The 19,257-nt window shown below is 43.2% G+C and overlaps 1 protein-coding gene across 1 annotated transcript in view; it reads right to left on the reverse strand.

Moving 5' to 3' along the window:
* Nucleotides 1-3,847: 3,847 nt before the first annotated feature.
* Nucleotides 3,848-19,257, reverse strand: part of MYO5B (myosin VB) — a 146,371-nt gene continuing 130,961 nt past the window's right edge. The window contains exons 31-40 of the mRNA XM_031059641.1: nt 13,637-13,835; nt 12,853-12,946; nt 11,743-11,886; nt 10,496-10,647; nt 10,071-10,160; nt 7,877-8,027; nt 6,857-7,136; nt 6,135-6,309; nt 5,072-5,152; nt 3,848-4,296 (exon numbers count right to left, since the gene is read on the reverse strand). Of these exons, the coding sequence (XP_030915501.1) occupies nt 4,144-4,296; nt 5,072-5,152; nt 6,135-6,309; nt 6,857-7,136; nt 7,877-8,027; nt 10,071-10,160; nt 10,496-10,647; nt 11,743-11,886; nt 12,853-12,946; nt 13,637-13,835 (1,519 nt within the window). The 3' untranslated portion in view covers nt 3,848-4,143. The remainder of the gene's footprint in view (nt 4,297-5,071; nt 5,153-6,134; nt 6,310-6,856; nt 7,137-7,876; nt 8,028-10,070; nt 10,161-10,495; nt 10,648-11,742; nt 11,887-12,852; nt 12,947-13,636; nt 13,836-19,257) is intronic.

A 19,257-nucleotide genomic window follows, 5' to 3' on the forward strand; every position in this document is an offset into this window, starting at 1 on the left:
TGGCAGTGCCCAAGGCCAGGCTGGATGGGGCTTGGAGCAGCCTGGGACAGTGGGAGGTGTCCCTGCCCATGGCAAGGGGTGAAAGTGCATGGGCTTTAAGGCCCCTTCCAACCCAAACCATTCTGGGATTCTGTGATTTATGTACATGCACAATGGGTGGCTTTTCCTCTCCTTTTCTCCACTCATTTGCAATGGCTCTCAGGGCCATAACACTTCACACTCAGTGAGTTTCTAATTAGCTGCCAATATTTCAGCACCTCTGAAATCACGTTATAACTTCTAAAACCTCCAGTGTCATAAGTAAAAGTGATTCTCCTAATTTCTGTTTATAAACTACTTAGAAATGTTTCTATTGGATGGAAGTATATATTGAAAGGGGTTATTTTTTGCATTCCCATTTTTGACCAAGAGCCACAATTTCTTCAAAAGTGTTTATTTCACAAATTTTTTTATCCCCAGCTGAATATTACAGTGACTATTACAAGCATTTTCTTATAAACAAAGGTGTAGTTTACAGATTTGTTCAAAATGGAAAAATATTTTATAAGCAGTAGTATTTCATCTACAGTATTCACTCGTGTATATCATTCAACTTTGACAGCAGCTATACCTTCTGCTCCTTAAGGTAATGACACTTCACGCCACAAAAAATAAAATAAAAATATCCCCAAAGATTTCAATATAGTAGCACTTTTTTAATATACTTCTTTTCTTCTGATTTCAAATTAATCTGAAAGTCTTTGTCCACTGGCATTCACACCTTGAAATAATTTGGATACTTTCAGGGTTATGTCTTGTGGATTGTTTTACTTAACATCCACCTTGCTAGAATTTCTTTCAGAAAAAAAAAAGATCAATTTATGACTGTAATATATATGTGAATCAATAAAGTTTGAGGAAAAAGCTTCATGGAAGTTCATGCAATTCATTTTAATTAGGTTCTACTTATATGCACTGATAAAATGCTAATTTTTCAGTTAATGGTCTGAAAGAATAAGCTTGCACAATTTTATTAATTTATTATCGAAAATGGAGGAAAACAACCATTGTTTCAAGTGCAGCTTTTTCATTGGTACCTTTTGCAAATCACACAAAGGAGGAATCATGTCCTGCAAAGATTTCAGTGTTCAAGTTGCAGGGTGATGAAAAGCAGCCACTGTGCTTAAAACATGCCCACACTTTGGTACTGTTTCACAAATACGAAGAAATTCTTGTAGCTCCAGTGGAATAAATTGCATGAGCAAAAAAATGTTTGTAATGTTTGTAAATCTGAGGAAAGAAGGCATGCTTGAGCATAGCAATTTAACTAAATTACCATTTAAATAAAAATTTTTAAAAGTGCTAACAGAAAAGATAACATATATTAAAGGTATTTCATACAGAGTTCTCTTCCAGATGGATCTCAGTGGATATACTACATGATCACAGATCAGGATGTTAAATCCCAGTTCCCATCCACACATACTAAGAGTTTTTAAGAAAGAACATATAAGTTACAATCCTGAAAGTGCCAGTGAAGGACCATTATCCCCTAGAAGACCATTAAGCACATTTTACAGTGGTAATCAGCAACAAGCAACTGCAGAAGAGGATTCTGCAGCAACCTGTCACTTAGTCTGAGTGATAAGCATAGGTTTAATCAATGCATTGGGAATTGTACTCCAAATAATTTACATCAGAAAGAGGTAGAGACCTGAACTGCCTGAAACTGCTGACCTAACACAAATCCTGAGCAACAGCTCTGTTTAAACCAACTTACAGAAAGGCTGAATCCTGCTTTGAATTATTTACTCTTAAACCATGACAACTGTTGGAGCATGGAAAGAAGGGAGAGGCGATGACTAACAAAATTCAGAGCACTGCAAGGACATTCATTGCAGAAAAGAGGTGGGTGAAAATAAATAAATAAACGTGTAGTGGGTGAGTGGGTGGCAGGGCTTGCTGGGCACAGGGAGCAGACGGGTGGCATGACCCTCATTGTATAGCCAGGGGAGATGAAGGCACTACTGAAGACACAGCAGAGGTGAGTGCCCAAGGACTGCAGTTTGGAGACAGTCCTGGCTCTTTACAAGCAAAACATCCGTAATTCAATGGGTGACAGTTAAGGAAGAACAAATTACTTTTTAGCCTGAAGTCTGTCCTTCAGTGGTAACAGTTGCTCTGAACTATGGTCTCAGTTTGAATCAAGGTATTTACCCACTGGCATAGACTGATATAACTCTGCACAGCACTCAACAGCTTCTTTTAAAATGTGCTTTTTTGGATAGTCATATACATATATAGTACATACTGGACTACTGCAGTTTGTATATACACGGATTATATACATGATGCCTAAATCACAACACACTCCTTGCCTAGGAAGGAAACTGCAGCAGACAGGAGTTGGTGTATCTCCAAGAAACTTCACATTCTACTTTCAGCCTCTGAGTAGACAGCCTACCTGGTCATAAATTTGCTGTTTGGATTTACACCAGCTAAAAAGAGTCAGATGGTGAGAGTGGATTTTTCTTAGAAAGCTTTTAGTCATGATGGAGCTGCGCACCACAGAAGAAGTCACAAAAGCAGGTGAGTTAAGATTGACTTAAACAAGACCATTGTGGAAGGGGAGAGGGCAGAATGCTGGCAGCCCCCCATCCTGACTGCAGTTTGGCACGTGGTGCTGTGGCAGGAGCATCCCCACGCTGAGCAGTCGTGGAGCAGCACTGACCCTGGGGAACCCACCTCCTCCCCTGCCCAGCAGCCACCGAGAGCTCAGCGTGTGCTGCCAAGGACCACAGAAAAACCAATGCCTGGTCTCCTTCAGCATCTGTGTGGTGAGTCAGAGGGGTGGTTTGGCTTAGTGTATAAGTCTGATTAAAAAAAAAAAAAAACAAAAAAAAACAAAACTAAAAGAATCTGAATTGAATGCAATTATTAATTTAAGCTTGTTGTAGTTTGGGTTCACTCTTAAAGAAATGGCTTATGTATGTTTATAACATACCACCTGACAGCTTCTTTTTTTTTTTTTTTGTGTTAGAACATTTCATCTCTTTTAGAAACTTTTAATTTTTTAAAATATTCTTCATTTATGTAAGCTGTGTATTTGTATGATTCTTAACATTTTGGATGGCTACTGAACTGAATGGAGTTTTTCCATGGACAGCTACAGCTAGGATTAACCCACTGAAGACAAGTACGGCTGGAGGATTAAACTGGGTTCCTTAGCATGATCTGTGCATGGGATTCTGACACTGGCCATGTAAGAGGTACAAGAACCTTGACAGCCACTGGAGGAAAGTGTTTGACACTGGAAAGCACAAGGAAAGCCAACAGTAGGGATCAGGATGATACTATGCTAGAAGCAGAAGGCTTAAGGCAGTCCTTTGCATCATGATTATTTCACTAGGACAAAACCTTTGCTAACGTAAATTTGGTAATGCAAGAAAGTCCAATGGAACAAATTCCTGCCAATTTATCTAAATTTCCATGAAGTAGATACACTGAATGTACTTAGCAACAGCAAAGGAGCAACAGCTCCTCCTAAATACATTCAGTGTATCTGAATGTATTTGTGACAAATGTGTTTGTATTTGTGACAAATTCCACATCAGTGGAAACAAGCAGCATCCCAGCCCTTTACCTTATGGTGTGATACATACACACCTTCTGCAATTTACTTTTTCAATTCACTATCATGAATGCAGTTACTAGCAAGAACTGAAGGGAGAACTGCATGTTCTGCTATTCATACACACAAGACCACCTGCTACTAGACAAATGACACGTCCTTCAAGGCAGCACAAGTGTCTCAAATTTTGTTTTTGTCATAGACACCTATGAAAGTCAAAATAAGCTGTCTCCCACTTCCTGGCTTTTGGAGATGATTATGGGCTTTGAACTATGTCAACATAAAATCAAGCAGTAAAAAATAAATCTATTTTTCAAGTATCCTTATTTCTGAGATGCAAATTACCCAAAAAAATCACATACAGACCAGTGTCTTTTTTAGTGTACATTTTAGCATCCATTTGTTACTGTATACTGGTTCTTCCATAAGCCTGTTTGGTCCATATTTAAAGAGCTCTTGAACTCTTTTTATGATTTTTTTCTTTTGTTGCTGGAAGTCTCTGGGTGTGAGAGGTGAGTTTAATTCTAGTTTCTTCAGACTTTATTGAGAAAATCCAAGTTGAGAGAAGCAGGGAGATGAATGGAGTCCATGGTGATGGCAGATGGGTTGAATGGGAACACAACTGGGAACATGTGCTTGAAGTCTAACAGCAGCTGTGGAGGGTCATTCCGTTCTTGCAACTGCTTCTGTTGGGTGTGGGAGAAGAAAACAAATTTAGCATCAGTTGTTGCCTTTTCTTGTTGTGTTTAACACCATCAAAGGTTTGAGAATGTGTATCATTTTATAGATACTGCAGAAAACAGTGAGAACTATTTTGTTCTCTTCTGCAGCACCTTTCCTTCTGAGCAAGTATTTACAGGAACTGCTATACAGACTGTAGGAAACACTGCTTCAGGAGAACCTGGCTACATTTTCTACATGACCACAAAGATACAGGACCTGGAAACAAAATGACACCCTTGGCACAGCAAAACCAGGACTACAGGATACCAGCAGACCACCTTTCATTCAGCTGATCAACGATGGTGATATGTTCTGGGGTAGCTGAACACGTGCCCTTCCTTTTTCTCCCTGCTCCTTGTGAGTATTAAAATGTGTTTGGCTTTAATTTGTTTATTTTTCCTTCAGTTGCCAATTTCTACCTCCTATCTCAGAAGTAACTCAATTTCACCAACACTTTGTTGACTCCTGCAACCTTAATCCTCAATCGTGTTGCTGCTGAAGAGCTGAATTAGCTGAGCTTGGGATTTGGGTGTTTATTGCCCTCTGTGATTAACAGCCTGCCTATCCCTGCAGCTGTGTGCTGTAAGAGTGTGTGCACACACAGAGCACTGAATTCAGGACAACCTGCAGCAGCATGCCTTTTATAAAATGCCTGAGTTAGCAGTGATTTAATACAGATGCCACTAGAACTACAGAGATGTCATTTGTGCCCTGCAGTTGACAGCCCTTTAAATTTACCTGTATGTTTCGTATGAAAGCTACTGTCACACGTTCTTCAAACTCATTCACAGGAGTGTAGAGAGTCAGTATCTTTACAATCTGTTAAAAAGAAAACATGGTTACAGTCGTGAGAAGCTAAACTTCTCCAGAACACAAAGCACAAGCAGCAGGTTGTCATGATGTGGCCACAAGTCTGCCATGACAAAGCAGAGAAAAGAAGCAGCAGAAGTATCACCCTGGTGTTTTTCTTTGCCTCTTGTTAAGGTATTGCAAGATCCATGGACCTGTCAAAATCACTTCTTATGGGAAGGTCTGTAAATTGGCAACAGACTTGGACAACAGATTTATACAGGGTTGGCACATGGTGACATGGATGACTTCTGATGTCATCTCTACAATACTTCTCTTGATGCTCCCTCACTCCCACTCCTCCCCTTAGCTTTTCTCAAAAATGCCTGTTCAGGACAGAGTGGTGCAGATACATTAGAAAAGCTCTCCGAGAACCACTGGAAATCAGCTCACACCTCCCACTTCTCCCTTCCTACAATATTATCAAATTAAGGACAGGCAATCCAGCAGTAAAAAAAGTGAGTTTATCCTCCTGGCATGGAGTCTCAAAGTTCAAGGTCATATCCAGCCAGCCTAGGTTGGTACTTCTAAACCTCCGGCCCCAAACAGGAATCCTTGGTGGGCATCCTGCAGACACAGCCAGTATAAGAGCTGGCAAAAGACTATAGGTGTGGGAATCCTTAAAATCAGAGGGTTTTGGGAAAGCTGCAAAAGGCAGGCCTCAGAGACAGCAGAGCTGCGATTAGAGCTAGGTGGGTTTAAAATGACAAGGATCTGATTTACACAACAAATTCCTCAGGGCTGGGTTTCATCTTTGCACATTTCTGGAGCTCCAGTGCCATCAGTGGCACTGTAAGAGAGAGGCCACCACTGTGACCATCTCTGGGAGGGGACAAGGTGTAACATCAGTTTGGAAAAGGACAAGCTGTGGCCACTGAAGAGCTGGCAGAGGGAGACCACCCTTTCCCACTCCTCAATTACCTGTGCTGTAAACCCCTGCCCTGCTCCCTACCTGCTGGGTTGTGAGCGATGTGCACAAGGAGCAGATGGCCTCAGCATCCTCTGAGGTTTTCTTCTTCAGCTGCAGGAGCTGTGCTGCCTGAATCAAGGGCTCCAAAGTTTGTGCTGCTCCACTCTGCTGCAGATTCTTCCCATGCAGCCATTCCTCCAGCTGGCTGATGTTAAACCTAGATAAGCAACCAAGTCAAGATGTGAGCTGACGTAAAAAGCAGCATATTCAAAACTCCTCTTTGGGGCTCGGGGTATGTTGCAGTGCTGGTGTATGTGGCATTTTGTGATGTGGATTTGTGATAACACGCAGCAAGAGACAATCAGACCAAAGCTCAGTGTAAAATATATCCTCCAAGTACCTTTCAAATAGATGAACCATGTAACAGCCAAACAATACAACGGAGGTGCTTTTCTACAGCATTCAGATTCCTCCAAGTTTCAACAATTAAAATGAAGCTTTTAACCAGCTTTTAAATCCTAATAAGATCCTGCAAAGTACCCAGATACCTTTGAGAATATCTACACAGAAAATGCTTTTGCTGTGCCCACTTTCCTCAAGGGGAACACAGAAAGATCCAGCCTGGGAAGGGGAAAGGGTAGCAAAAGGAAGATTTAACTAATTTGCACTGAGAAGTGCACTTTTTTCCCCTATTTTACACCAACTTACAACATTAACAGAACTTCCCTAAGCAGGCAGAGCCCTGCCCCAAGCACCAGCCCCACCTCAGCTGCATGCCCGTGCTCCACGAGCAGACATCCTTCCTCAGCAGGAGGTTGTTCAGGGTGATGGCATTGATCATGTAGAAGAGCTGCTTGAACACCTGCTGGATGATCTCTGGGTCCAGGCCCTGGTCACACATGATGCTGTGGAATGTGTTCAGCTGGCGAATCATTTCATCCAAGCTGTAGGAGCTGTCACCCGCATTGGAGGAATATTTCCTGTAGCTCACCGGTTTGACAATGGAAAGCCCTTGGATACTCTCATTTTCCAACACAGCAGACACTGGAAAAAGGGGAAATGGGCTAAAAAGCCTGCAACCCATCTATTTGTCACTAGAGGGAAGAACTGATCCCTTCATAGGCTGCAATGAGCATGTATCAGTCTCAGTGATGCAGCACCATGGATGCTGCAAGAACCAACAGCAGGACAGATCCATGGTTTACTCTGATAATATGAAATAGTTAAAAACACACACAAATATCATAGAGCTATGCAAGAGTTTGGTTTGGAAGAGACTTTAAAAGCCATTTGGGTCAAACACCCCTGCCATGGGCAAGAAAACCTTCCACCATCCCAGGTTGCTCCAAGCCCTGTCCAGCTGGGCATTGGACATTCCAGGGATGGGGCATTCCTCAGATGAATCCTCAGGAATTTGGTTGAAGAGATAACTCTTCTAATACCTGCTCTCACACCCTCAAAACCAAGGTCTTTATGAGTCTTTTTCCTCTTCCCAATCCTCGCCTCTCTTATAATGTACATTTCCATCCAAAAAAGATTAACCACAAACCTGGTCTGGAGGAGACAGCAGACCCACCAGCACAACCTCACCTCTTCCACTGCCTCCCCAACAGAAATAAAAGAGATATCTTCTGGAGTGGGAGGAAAAACCCTTATCCCTAGTAGTTTCTATCATGGGGGAAGATAAAAACTCTCTGGGTCATGCTAGCACTGTGCAAAGTGTCTGAAAAAACATCTGGAGCAGATAATCTGGGCCAAGAAACAGCCTGCAGGTGTGAGCTTACCAATCATGGGCTGCAGGATGCCCTCTGCAATGTTGATGAGCTGCTGGTAGATCTGGATGGAGAGGTGGCCCAGCACCTGCCGGTACTCGGTCAGGTCAAAGTTCTTCAGGCAGTGCTCGTTCTGTTTCGCTGTGTTTTGGGTCATGAAACCCTGAAAAGGAGATTAAAACACCCAAGCTCATTATTCCTCCCACTGGCAGTCCATCAAAACCACTGCATTAAAACCCCCTGCACCCTTAAAGTACAGTATACCAAAATATGTTACCAAAGTAATCACAGAAAAGATCAAAACTCATAAATCACCTTTCAGTTACCCGGGCATTTGTTTATAAATTATTACTAGAGAAATACCTTTTCAAGAAAATCACTAAACTACCAGTTTTTCATTTTATCCTTAGCAAGGATCTGCATGTTTGTATTAACTGCAACATACAGGTGTAGAAAATGACATTTCAGGCCCTCTGAAACTACATTTTTAGCTACATGCTTATCCATTTGAGTTCCAACATTAAATATTTTTAAATTAAGATTCTAGAAAATTGAAAAAAGTTATGACTGCATGTTACGTGCTGTTTTGACAACATCTTAAATTGTTCTGAAATTCATAGATCTCCTGAAACAACTGAATTTATTGCCTGTTTTTTGCTGATACAGCTGATCTATAATCCTGCATTTGGCTGCTGTAAATCCTCAGTTTTGGGCTCAGATATTAATACCAGTTTAGTGTCAGAAGCCAATGGGATGTTTTAATTAACACAGATCCTTTAATTGCCTGTTCATATGGCCTTACTTGGTGTGAAAATGAGAACTATGAAACTGTTTTTGTTGCTTGCTGACTGGCAAAATGCAAAAATACAACACGTACCAATTTGAGTTGATTTCACAATTTCCCAGTTTTCCTGACTAATTGTAGAGCACCATGCTCTTCACCTGACAGGACTGTATGTGGGTTGGGATTTTCTTTTAAGCTTTTTCTTAAAAACAGGCCAGATTTAAAACTAAAGATAACAGTATCTTGCAAACAGCTCTGTAGTATTTCTCTCCTCTATATTTTGCAACAATTGCCAATGGAATTTGCAAACAGCTGATTAATTTAACACAGTAAATTATGGCAAAAACTGTGTTTTAAGCCAGCTGGTTTTCTGGAGAGGATTTTCTCTAAATGCAGTATTATTATGCAGACAGAAGAGGGCAAACAAGAGCACAACTGCTAGAAAGTATTCTCTAGAATATTTTTAATTTAACTTTTAATTTTAAATCTTCGAAATCCAATGCTGGGGTTTTACACACAAACCATTATCTCTTAAATGACCTGAATAGTTAATTTAATTTTATGAATTTTTTTCTTACTCTTTGAATGCTCAATATATCTAAATAAATATCTAAAGACTAAAAAAAAATAACAGTATTTGTGTCTGTTGAAAATTTTAATATGCAGAATACAAGGCTATAAGGATGGCAGTGGGTAATGTAAGAGAACTGTGATAATCCCATTCTTTTAAAGGGATCAGCTTTAATAAAATTTATTTCAAGCAATAAAATACTGTTTAATGAAAAGCTGAGGGATGAACTAAAACCAGGAGAATGGCCTTCAAAATGGCTCACCAGAAATAGCATAGAAAGGCTGGCACAGCTGGGGCTGCTCAGCTGCACAAGAGAAGGCTCCAGGGACACCTCAGAGCCCCTGCCAGGGCCTCCAGGGGCTCCAGGAGAGCTGCACAGCCACTGGGGACAAGGCATGCAGGGACAGCAGCCAGGCAATGGCTTCCCAGGGCCAGAGGGCAGGGACAGATTTTGGGCTATTGGGAATTAGGAATTGCTGGCTGGGAGGGCGGGCAGGCCCTGGCCCAGGGTACCCAGAGCAGCTGTGGCTGTCCCTGGATCCCTGGCAGTGTCCAAGGCCAGGCTGGATGGGGCTTGGAGCAGCCTGGGATAGTGAAAGGTGTCCTTGCTCATGGCAGAGGGTGGGATGAGATGAGATTTAAGGTCCCTTTCCAACCCAAACCCTTCTGTGCTTTTAGGAGCTTTTCCAGGGAGAGCTAGCTGTGCTATACCCAGATCATAGCCGTGCTATACCCAGATTAACCAAGGAGGGCAGTCAGAGCGGCTCCATCCCCAGCCAGAGGGAAGCCCCTCGTGGCAGGAGGGGGCAGGGCCGTCCCTCAGGGATGCCGCCCCCAGGCCGGGCTCTCACCTCTTCCCCGCTGTACTGCTTCAGGCAGTGCAGCAGCCGGCACGTGTTCGCCAGCCAGAACGATGTCATCTCAAAGTCATCCTGGTGCTTCTGCAGAACAGAGGGAAAACACATGAGATCCCTCCCCTCCCTGTGGCATCACAAAACTAACCAATTTAGAGTTTCCCCACCCATAATCAGGCAGCTTTCCCTCTGCAGCTTGGCAACATTAGCTGTTCTTCCCTGCAAACTTTTTTTTTTAACCTCTAAATTCAAACCATTTTATTGCTAGGATCACAATTCTCCTCACTCTTCTAAAAAGGGAGGCTCTAAGAGCACATTGGCTTGAAAATCACTGTGAGAGCTGAGTGTCCAACACATGTTGGACATGGTTATTACCACTTGACAGCCTCTCAACTGCAAGACAAGAGCAAATGGACACCTGCCTTCAGCACTTTCTTAACGCCATTGATGGTGGAGGTGAGCAAGGAGTGCACCTTCTGGTCATCGTTGATGTAATCTGCATGTCTGATGCACATGTAGAGGATGTAAGCAGGAAGACAGGGAACAGTAGCAGACACTGCCTGGGGCTTGAGATCTGGAAGATTTGACAATTTAAAAAATGAAAGATTTCACAAAAAAAGAAAACTTAAATCTCCCCAACTGACAAGAGAAGCAGAGAACCAGAGTTGGAGTGTACCCAGGCAAACCCCTCTCCTCTCAGCCCTGGAGAAAATGATATTTTGGCTCTGCAACTTGCATCCCTCTCTGCAGAGTGGACACAGAGCCAGAGGTTCAGCTGCAGGACAGAGGGATCTGCCCCAAATCCTCAGCACTCAGGGTTGGGAGGGCAGCCCTGCCTGTCACTGAGGTTTGTGACAACAATCCATTTCTCGTTATGGATGCACAGTGGAGCCAGAGCTTCTCTACCTTATAAAACCCTCCCCCAGCAGCACAAAACCACCTCAGAACAGCTCCCTGAAGCTTTCAGGAATACCTCACATAATAAATCCTCTCCCTGAATTGATGATGCATTAAATCACTCATTCCCTCAAGATACAGAATCCTAATGGTGGCTGTGGGCATATGGAGCCTCTGAAGAACAAGCTTGTCTGATTAGGAGAACTTCAGTACCCACAGCAATGGGCTAGCACTGCTCTGTGAACACTTTTTGGATCCTCACTAGGTTCTGCTGGGGTTAGAGTTGTAGTGAATACCAACACCTTGCTAGGGAAGCTGACTTCTGAAACAGCACTGAGTGAGGGGATGCTGCAGCAACTCTCACCAGCCTGTGCAGTGCAGAAGAGCTCACAAGTTCATTATCTGTTATCTGTTATTACCTCATGAACTGAGCTACCTTTGTTCCACTGCTGTGCCAGACCCAGGGGCCTGTCCTTCTGCCAACCCCTCCCCATCTATCACCTCATATGAAGCTCAGTATGCTCTAAAAAACTAGCCTTGCTTTGTGTTTCCCATTTTTTGCTATCCCTAAGGGATTGTGTCCATCCTGGTCTATCTGCTTAGTGCAGCACTAGTTAACCTACCCAAACTGCCATCACCCTAAACATGCAGCCCCAGAAGGGTTCAGTTGAGAAGATCTATTTGCCTACCTTAATTTTTTAATGTCAGGTTTACAAACTCTCCCAGGCATGAGAAGGAGCAGCCAGGCAGAGGAGCAGAGCAAGTTCCTCACCTGTAATGAGGTTTCGGATGAGGAGTGGCTCATCTTCTTTGTAATATTCCAGCATGCCCTGAAAATCCTTCTCCTTCCTCTGGACAGCAACCTGCATGTTCTGCTCGTGCGGCCTCCTCTCCACTGGCACCATTGTCTGGGATGCTGTGAAGAGAAAAGGTTATCAACACCTGGCTGGCACCTGGAAATCAACAGCTATTCAGGCCCTCCACTGGCCTTGGTGCAGACACCAAGTCAAAAAGTTATATATTGAATTCCCAATAATGTCATCAGCTTTGATAGACTTATAAAAATAAAAACAATCAGGTCCTGGATTACCAGTCCACAGAGTTCTGACTCTGAATGACAGAAAAAGTGCAAAACTCTTGGAAGAGGAAAAAATGAAGCCATTTTTTTATTTTCCAAGAGACCACAGGCTAGAAGGTAGCAACCCTAGTGAATGATTTTCACAGAGCCAGGCAAAAAGCAGGCAGGCAATGCAAGCTGCAAACCATAATGGCACACTGCTGGAGTGTAATAAAGCAGAAGAGACCAGCATGCAAATACTGCAGCAAGCAGCATGTAAATCACACTGACAGGGAGCAGCTGGGCGAGCCGTGGAAACCCTCCAGTTATTCAGCTTAATTTCACTTAATGCCTGGTTTCCAGAAATTAACTCATGAGAACGGGGCTCTCTGATTAATCACGGCTTCTCCAGAGAACAGGAAGTGCTTTCCATACAACACAGATGCCACATTTAAGGTGATTTCTCATTAAGCAGAATATACTTACACAATTTGATACTAAAGGGTTATAATTCCCCCTTCAAAACTGACAGATCAGAACATTATCCTGCTGACCACTGGGGTCCTTTCTGTATCTCTGCCTGGGTCACTGCATTGACTGCAATGACAGCAGAAAAGTTTCCTTAAATATCCTCCAAAACCTGGTACAGGGTCAGTGTCAGCTCTGTGCCTGCTGCTAGTTCAGTGCCAGAACAAGCAAAATCTCACTTTCATAGAAAGAAAAAGAGAAAAAAAACCCCAAACCCTGCAGCTCTCCAAGACTGGCCAAAGAAGTAAAATCCAAGTGCAGTTCCCCCAGCCCAGTATCTCCGAATGCACAGGTCACCTTCAAAATCTTGGACCTTCTTCATGTAAATCTTCAGCTGCTTCTTCAGCTTCTTTTCATTCTTTTCCAACTTTTCCAGCAATTCTTTAAGGTCCTGAAAGACAGAAGATACACTTAAAAGAACTCCCAACATTAAACCCAGGAACAACTCATTTGGGGTGAGTTAGAGGCTGGAGTATGGCCCGTGCATCACCAAGGCATGGTGTGAGCATCTCAGTGGAAGAGGGGCACCACCCACAGCACTTAATCCTGCCTGTTTATCACATTTAAACAGTTTTATTTAGATACTGGAGTTGTTGAAAAAAGGCAAAAACTCAGTAGGTGCCAACATTCCCTGCAGACTTTGCACACAGATACAGAAGGGGAGAAGGGGAAAATTTATGATCATCCAGGCCAACTTTTTGAAGTAGCAACTGCCTTTCCACACTCCCAGTAAAAGCAAGTAAGATGAAAGACCTGTGCTGCCTCTGTGCCTAACAGAGTAGAAGGGTCCCCAGTGATCTGATTTAAGGCAGTGTCACAAAGTAGAAAGGCTTAAAAAAGCATTTAAAAAAATTAAAAATAAAGCACCTGTGTAGTCACAAAAGTCATACAGCCGCAGAACATCAGCTCAAGGCCAAGTGCCAACACTCCCAAATGCACCAGTGGGAGATACTGATGGATTCTGCAGAGTTTAGGAGGGGTGAAAGAGATTCCAGTGCCCTTCCCTCCCTGTTATGCTTCATATCTCCTTCTCTCAAACTATTTTTTGCTCTCTTTCTGTCTTTTCAGCACAGCCTCTTACCAGGTTTTCATTGGTCAGACGTGTAATTTCTTGCTGAAGTCCAAACTCCACCTGGACCTCTGGAGAGAGCTGCAGAGTCTGCATGAATGCCTGCTGCTGCTTCTCCAGCTCCTCTTGCATTAAATCCACCTGGTTTTTCAGAGCTTCCATCTCCTCCTCATGCTCCCTTCTCTGGTCCTGGAGCTGTGCTTCCAGCAACCTGAGAACAGGACCACACTGATCAGTCTGTGATGTCAGCATCAAGGTAGTAACCACCATCTGAGTTTAGATGCTTCAAAATCAACCAGCTTGGGAAATACTCTGTCAACCTCCCTATAAAACTGATGAACAAGAAGCTATTATTGCCACACTAGTCTGTCATTTGCTATACCGCATATGAAATACTTTTGAAATTAAGAGATATGAAATCAAAGGTTGGGATTTTTTAAAAATAAATCCCAAAGCACGCTTTTTTATTTAACTTCATCAAACATCCAGGTTCCTTTACTTGCAAAGAGCAAATACATGGCAAGAAAGCAACACAGATCAACACCTGCAAGTTTTGTTTTCAAAAGCTCAGCTTGAAGGACATTTGTTCCTGTGCTCCTTTCCTGTCAAACATAAATTCCAACTCTTAGCCATTTGCTAAGCCAGAATGCCTTTTTAAATCCAGTGGAAAAATGTTCATCACTGAGATGTTAACTGCAGACACCCATGCTGAAGGTGATGGTGACAACCTGGCAGGTGACATGGTAATTGATTTTAAGTGTCCCTACCCTCTGCTACATGGAAATCTCCCTTCAGGCCACCAGCTCTTGCCAGAAGATTGAAGTGACTCCAGAAGGTATAAGGCCTTTGAGAGAGAACCACCAAGCCAGAAACTACAAAGTATAGTCCCAGATTATACAGGACAATGGTGGTCAAGAGAAGGAATGACCAAGGGCACTACCAAGCCCCTGCCCCTGCTGCAGCTCACGGATGTGCCTGCTCAGAGCTAAGGGTTACCTCACACCCAGCTCAGGGCCTTCTCACACTGGATGCAAACAGCAATCCTCAAAGATGAGGAGGATTCTGCTGTTGACAGCTCCACACTGACCCAGGACATGCACAGACACAGAGCTACAACTCACACTGGTCCACTGGGAAATTGATTGTGATCCACACCTGTCAACTGTTTCCTTACAGGAGCAACTATGCACAAAAATTTTTTGTTGTTGTTTTGGTGTTTTTCTGTAATAACTCTTTTATAAAAGAGTGCATGCTTTCAGGGAAGACTCCTGGATGAAAAGTACTAATCATCCCCATGTTGCTTTGTGTAGTTGTTTTTGTTGCCTTTAGAAAATTTAACAACACAGTCTCTACTCCCACATCCCAGCACAAGACAGAAAAGCACGTTTTGCACCTATAGAAACATAAGCAATAATGCTGTCAGCCTCATAATCCTGTCAGGAGTTATATTCTTAATAGGCTTGGAAAATACAGACCCACCAAGAAATAAGTATTAAGTACTTAATTTTCATTTTATTTCTTCATACTGGGATTAGTTGGGATTCAGTCTGGATAATCCATGAGACACCCTCAGAAGAACATGCTCCTTCTATGAACCTGGGTTCCTACTTTGCTTGGAAAAACACATGAAATAATCTCTGTTATTTCTTCCTGTTACTGTCTGGTTTTACCCTGATACCTCTAGATGTGACCACTTTAGACTACTCTATACAAAATACTTAATTTTTTTATCTCTTTAATATCCTTTAAACTTTAATAAAATCATATATATTGGAGCCTCATAAGCACCAAGCACAGGAGTGATGCAGGACAAGAATCCAGGAGGGATATTTGCCCAGCAGAGCAGGATCTGGGGAGGGCTATGGAACAAGCTATGGACAAGTCTGTGTCTACCACGTGCCTTTCTCACCCACAGACAACACATGGATGGGAGCACAAAATCCCCAGGATCATGCAAAGGTGACAGCACTGGGTCACAAGCACAGACCCTCTCCTTCCAACAGGTCAAGGACTGGGAGAAAACACTTCCAAGAGGTGCCATGTCTTAGTGCAATTTGGGAGAAAAAAAATAATATGGTCTTGGAGATCCCAGCTTCCCAACCTCTCTATCACCCAATTCCCCATTACTGTCACATAATCCTTACTGGATCACAGGTCAGGCATTAGTGACAACGGCCACCACCAGCAATGGCCAAGTGGAACCATGACTCCTCTGAAAATTACAGGAGGGTCTCAATTCCTGCAGTTTGGAAATCCTACCTCCAGCTGTTCCCAGACAGGACAGCGGGCCCTGCCCAGGACCACATGGCAACAGCAGAGCAAGAGAAAGAAACAAGAGGGCAAGGAAAAGGTAGGAGAAGGCAGAAGCAGCAGTGGGGAAAAACAGAAAGTGTTTGACCTGGCAACTTGCTTTAAACCTTGATAAGCCAAGCCGAGCTCTCCATCTTCATTGAGATAGCCCCAGTCCTCAGTCTTGCTAGAAATAAAGGACAGGAAAAGGAAACAAGAGGACAGAGAAAGACAAAAGGTCAATTGAAAGAGAAGGGGAAAAGGTATAGAAGCCTTATGTATTTCATTCATATTAGTTTTCAGAGCACACTTGCATTGCATTGCATTTCTTTTTCCACCACAGGGAAGGAGAGCCCTGCCCTGGTTGTGCCCTGTAAGACATTTTAAAAACAAGTTTCTCCATCTCTTTCCCACTGCAGCAACTCCCACTGGTCTAAAATAAACTCTACTTCAGCCAAGAGTTTTCTCAGCATTTGACTCAAACACATCAGTCTTTCCTCAGAGCAACCTTTAGTCCAAACACCACAAGCATCCCCACAAGATCAATCTCTCCTGTGTACATCCAGACAGAATAATGGCCAGGAAAGTCTCATCTCACTTTAATACTTTTAGCAGTTGGCTTTTTTAGTCTCCTTTTAGCAGATTGTTTGGGTTTTTTTTTAAGTTATATGAGGCAAGATTTATCTTCTTTAATGAGGGGATGAACACATTACAAATGAGTGATGTAAGCTGGTCAGCTTGACCAGAAACACTTGCAGCAAGATTTTACGTGGCTTTGATGTCAGTTAGAAAAAAGTGCTTGTTTTAAGCAATAACAGTTTAAAAAGTAAGCAAGGAAACCATCAAACTTAATATAGCATTACATTAAAAAACAAACAAACAAACAACAGAACCAAACAAACCAAAACACAAAAAGAAGAAAGCCAAACACACATTTTGAAAAGAGCTGTAGCAGATGCCATTCCCTGACAAGGGAATCTCTGCATATTTCAGTGGCAAAGCACAACACACAAGCATTCATGAGCAAATTTTCACAGGAGGAAGCAGTGACAAATGGGGTGTTGCAGCTCTGCTTTGAAGGGGCTCTGAAGGTGCCTCACCAGCACAGACAGCTCGTGCATCCCTCCCATGCCACTGCTCGAGCACGGCACTTCTCAAAACTGGCAAACATTTCAGGCACTGACACTTGCAAAGTTCATCTGTTAGAGCCACATGTATGAATTTCAATTAAAACCTTGTTTCTATCCCGTACATAGCAGGTTTCCAAAAGGGTCTGCAAGCTGACAGATACAGGGAGGTTTATTGGTCTCATTTGCATGAATTTGTTAGTAAAGTCTTTTTTTTTTTTTGGTTCATATAATCTTATCAGGACATATCCTCAGGCACTGAAAACCAAAGGAAAAAGCAGGAAGGTCCCCACTATTTATTGCACATCAGAAACCTGTGAAATCTCACATGATGAGCAGCATTTTAAAAATATAGCCCTCCTTGGAAAAATAGCTTTCCTTCCTTTTTTAATCATAGGCATTGAGGTAAATGAGGAGAGCAGCTCAAGAAAATGCCATTATAAGATAAATATATAAAAATGCTGATTTAAGGTAAACCTGTACTGGGAAATAAGCATTCAGTCCATCTCCATCAACACAGCATTGACTCAGAAATCACTGCACTCCCTCTTCTCCCAGAACGTCATGTTGACCAAGACATATAAAGGGGTCCTTTCAATGTAGTTAGAGTAATTGGCATCTGAATCATAATAATTTCCTAAAATGCTGGGTCAATCCTACTCTCAAATAAGGCTGGAGAGGAGTTAAAAGGGCTGCTTCACAAAGCCCTTTATCCTGATCTTGGAGGCACAGGTCTCGGGAGCAGCTGGGACCTGCAGTCAGCAAACTGTCCTCATCAAAAGCAAAAAATTCCTGCCCAAACACCTCCCTGCCCCGTGAAAGTAGCTTAAAGGAGGTGCATGTACCCCAAACCCAGAGATGTTAATTGCAGCATCTTCAGTAAATGATCCTCTCTTCATAAAACAGGGGCATTTCACTTTCAGGCACAGATGGACCTTTTTGTTTTAGGTAAAAGGAAAAATACTGTGCATCACAGACAGATCTAAGGCAGAGGGGAAAGATACCCATGGGAGAGTGGGAAGCAGAGATATGGTGTGATCTCCACATCATGGTCTCTCCCACCTGCAAAAGCATCCCTCATGTAAAGCCAGCATCAGCTCTTCACTTTGCACAGCAGCTGCAGGTGGGACTTGCCCAACAGGAAAAAACAAATCCATGTACTCAACAAAACTCACTTGGAAGCTATCATGGAAGCTAATTTCAAAGGCCCAGCCTGATTTACTTTGACCTGCCAGGTTATTTATTATCTCTTAACACCATCACCTGGTCTCTCACTGGCTCTGCATTTCCACCAAGATCAAACAGGCTTGATAGAACGATCCCAAGAACGGAAACAGGGAACAAAAAGCCTACTTAGCTTTAGAATCAGTTATTGTAGGAGAAAAATGAAGTAGGAGCTAACTTTATTTTCCTCTTAGCAGCTGAAATTCAGCAGAATTTTTTTTAGGAGGAAAAAAAAGAAAGAAAAAAACTGAGTTTAATGCATTTATAAAGAAAGGGCTGATTTCAGTTCAAACTTGCCCTTGGCCTAGAATCAAAGGGCTTTCCTCTGGAAGCTTTGTGGAGACAGAATTCCTACATGGGCAGGGTTAGCAGCACCTGGCAGAGTTCTTCCTGTTTTCCTCTGGCTGTATTTAGAAGTGCTGCATGACATAGACATGGAGAGAATAAAAGGTTGATCTCCCACCAAAATAGAGCCATGCTGTGTCCTTAAATAGCTAAGAGATGATGACTTGGAGCTAGGAGCAGCTCCTGGGTGGAGCAAGGTTTTACCATATCCATAAGCCTGGCCTGGTGAAGAACCTCCACCTGGTGAAAAAGCACCTCAGACTGGGGGGCAAAGAGCAGCTGACAGCCCTGAAGGACTGGACCATCCAGAGGGACCTGGACAAGTGGCCCAAGGGAACCTCACGAGGTTTAACAAGGCCAAGTGCTGGAGCTGCACCTGGTCAGGGCAATCCCCAGGATCAACTCAAGCTGGCGCTGAGCAGAGGGAGCAGCCCTGGGAGAAGGAGCTGGAGGTGCTGTGGGTGAGAGCTGGGCCTGCCCCAGCCTGAACCCCCTGCCCTGGGCTGAGCCCCCAGCGTGGGCAGCAGGGCAGGGGGATCCTGCCCCTGTGCCCCTGGGCTCAGGTGAGAGCCCACCTGCAGAGCTGCCCCAGCCCTGGCTCCAACAGCACAAGGAGCTGGGGCTGCTGAGGAAATCCCGAGGAAGAAG

The sequence above is a fragment of the Geospiza fortis genome, unplaced genomic scaffold, assembly GCF_000277835.1.
Source record: "Geospiza fortis unplaced genomic scaffold, GeoFor_1.0 scaffold488, whole genome shotgun sequence".
Taxonomy (NCBI): domain Eukaryota; kingdom Metazoa; phylum Chordata; class Aves; order Passeriformes; family Thraupidae; genus Geospiza; species Geospiza fortis.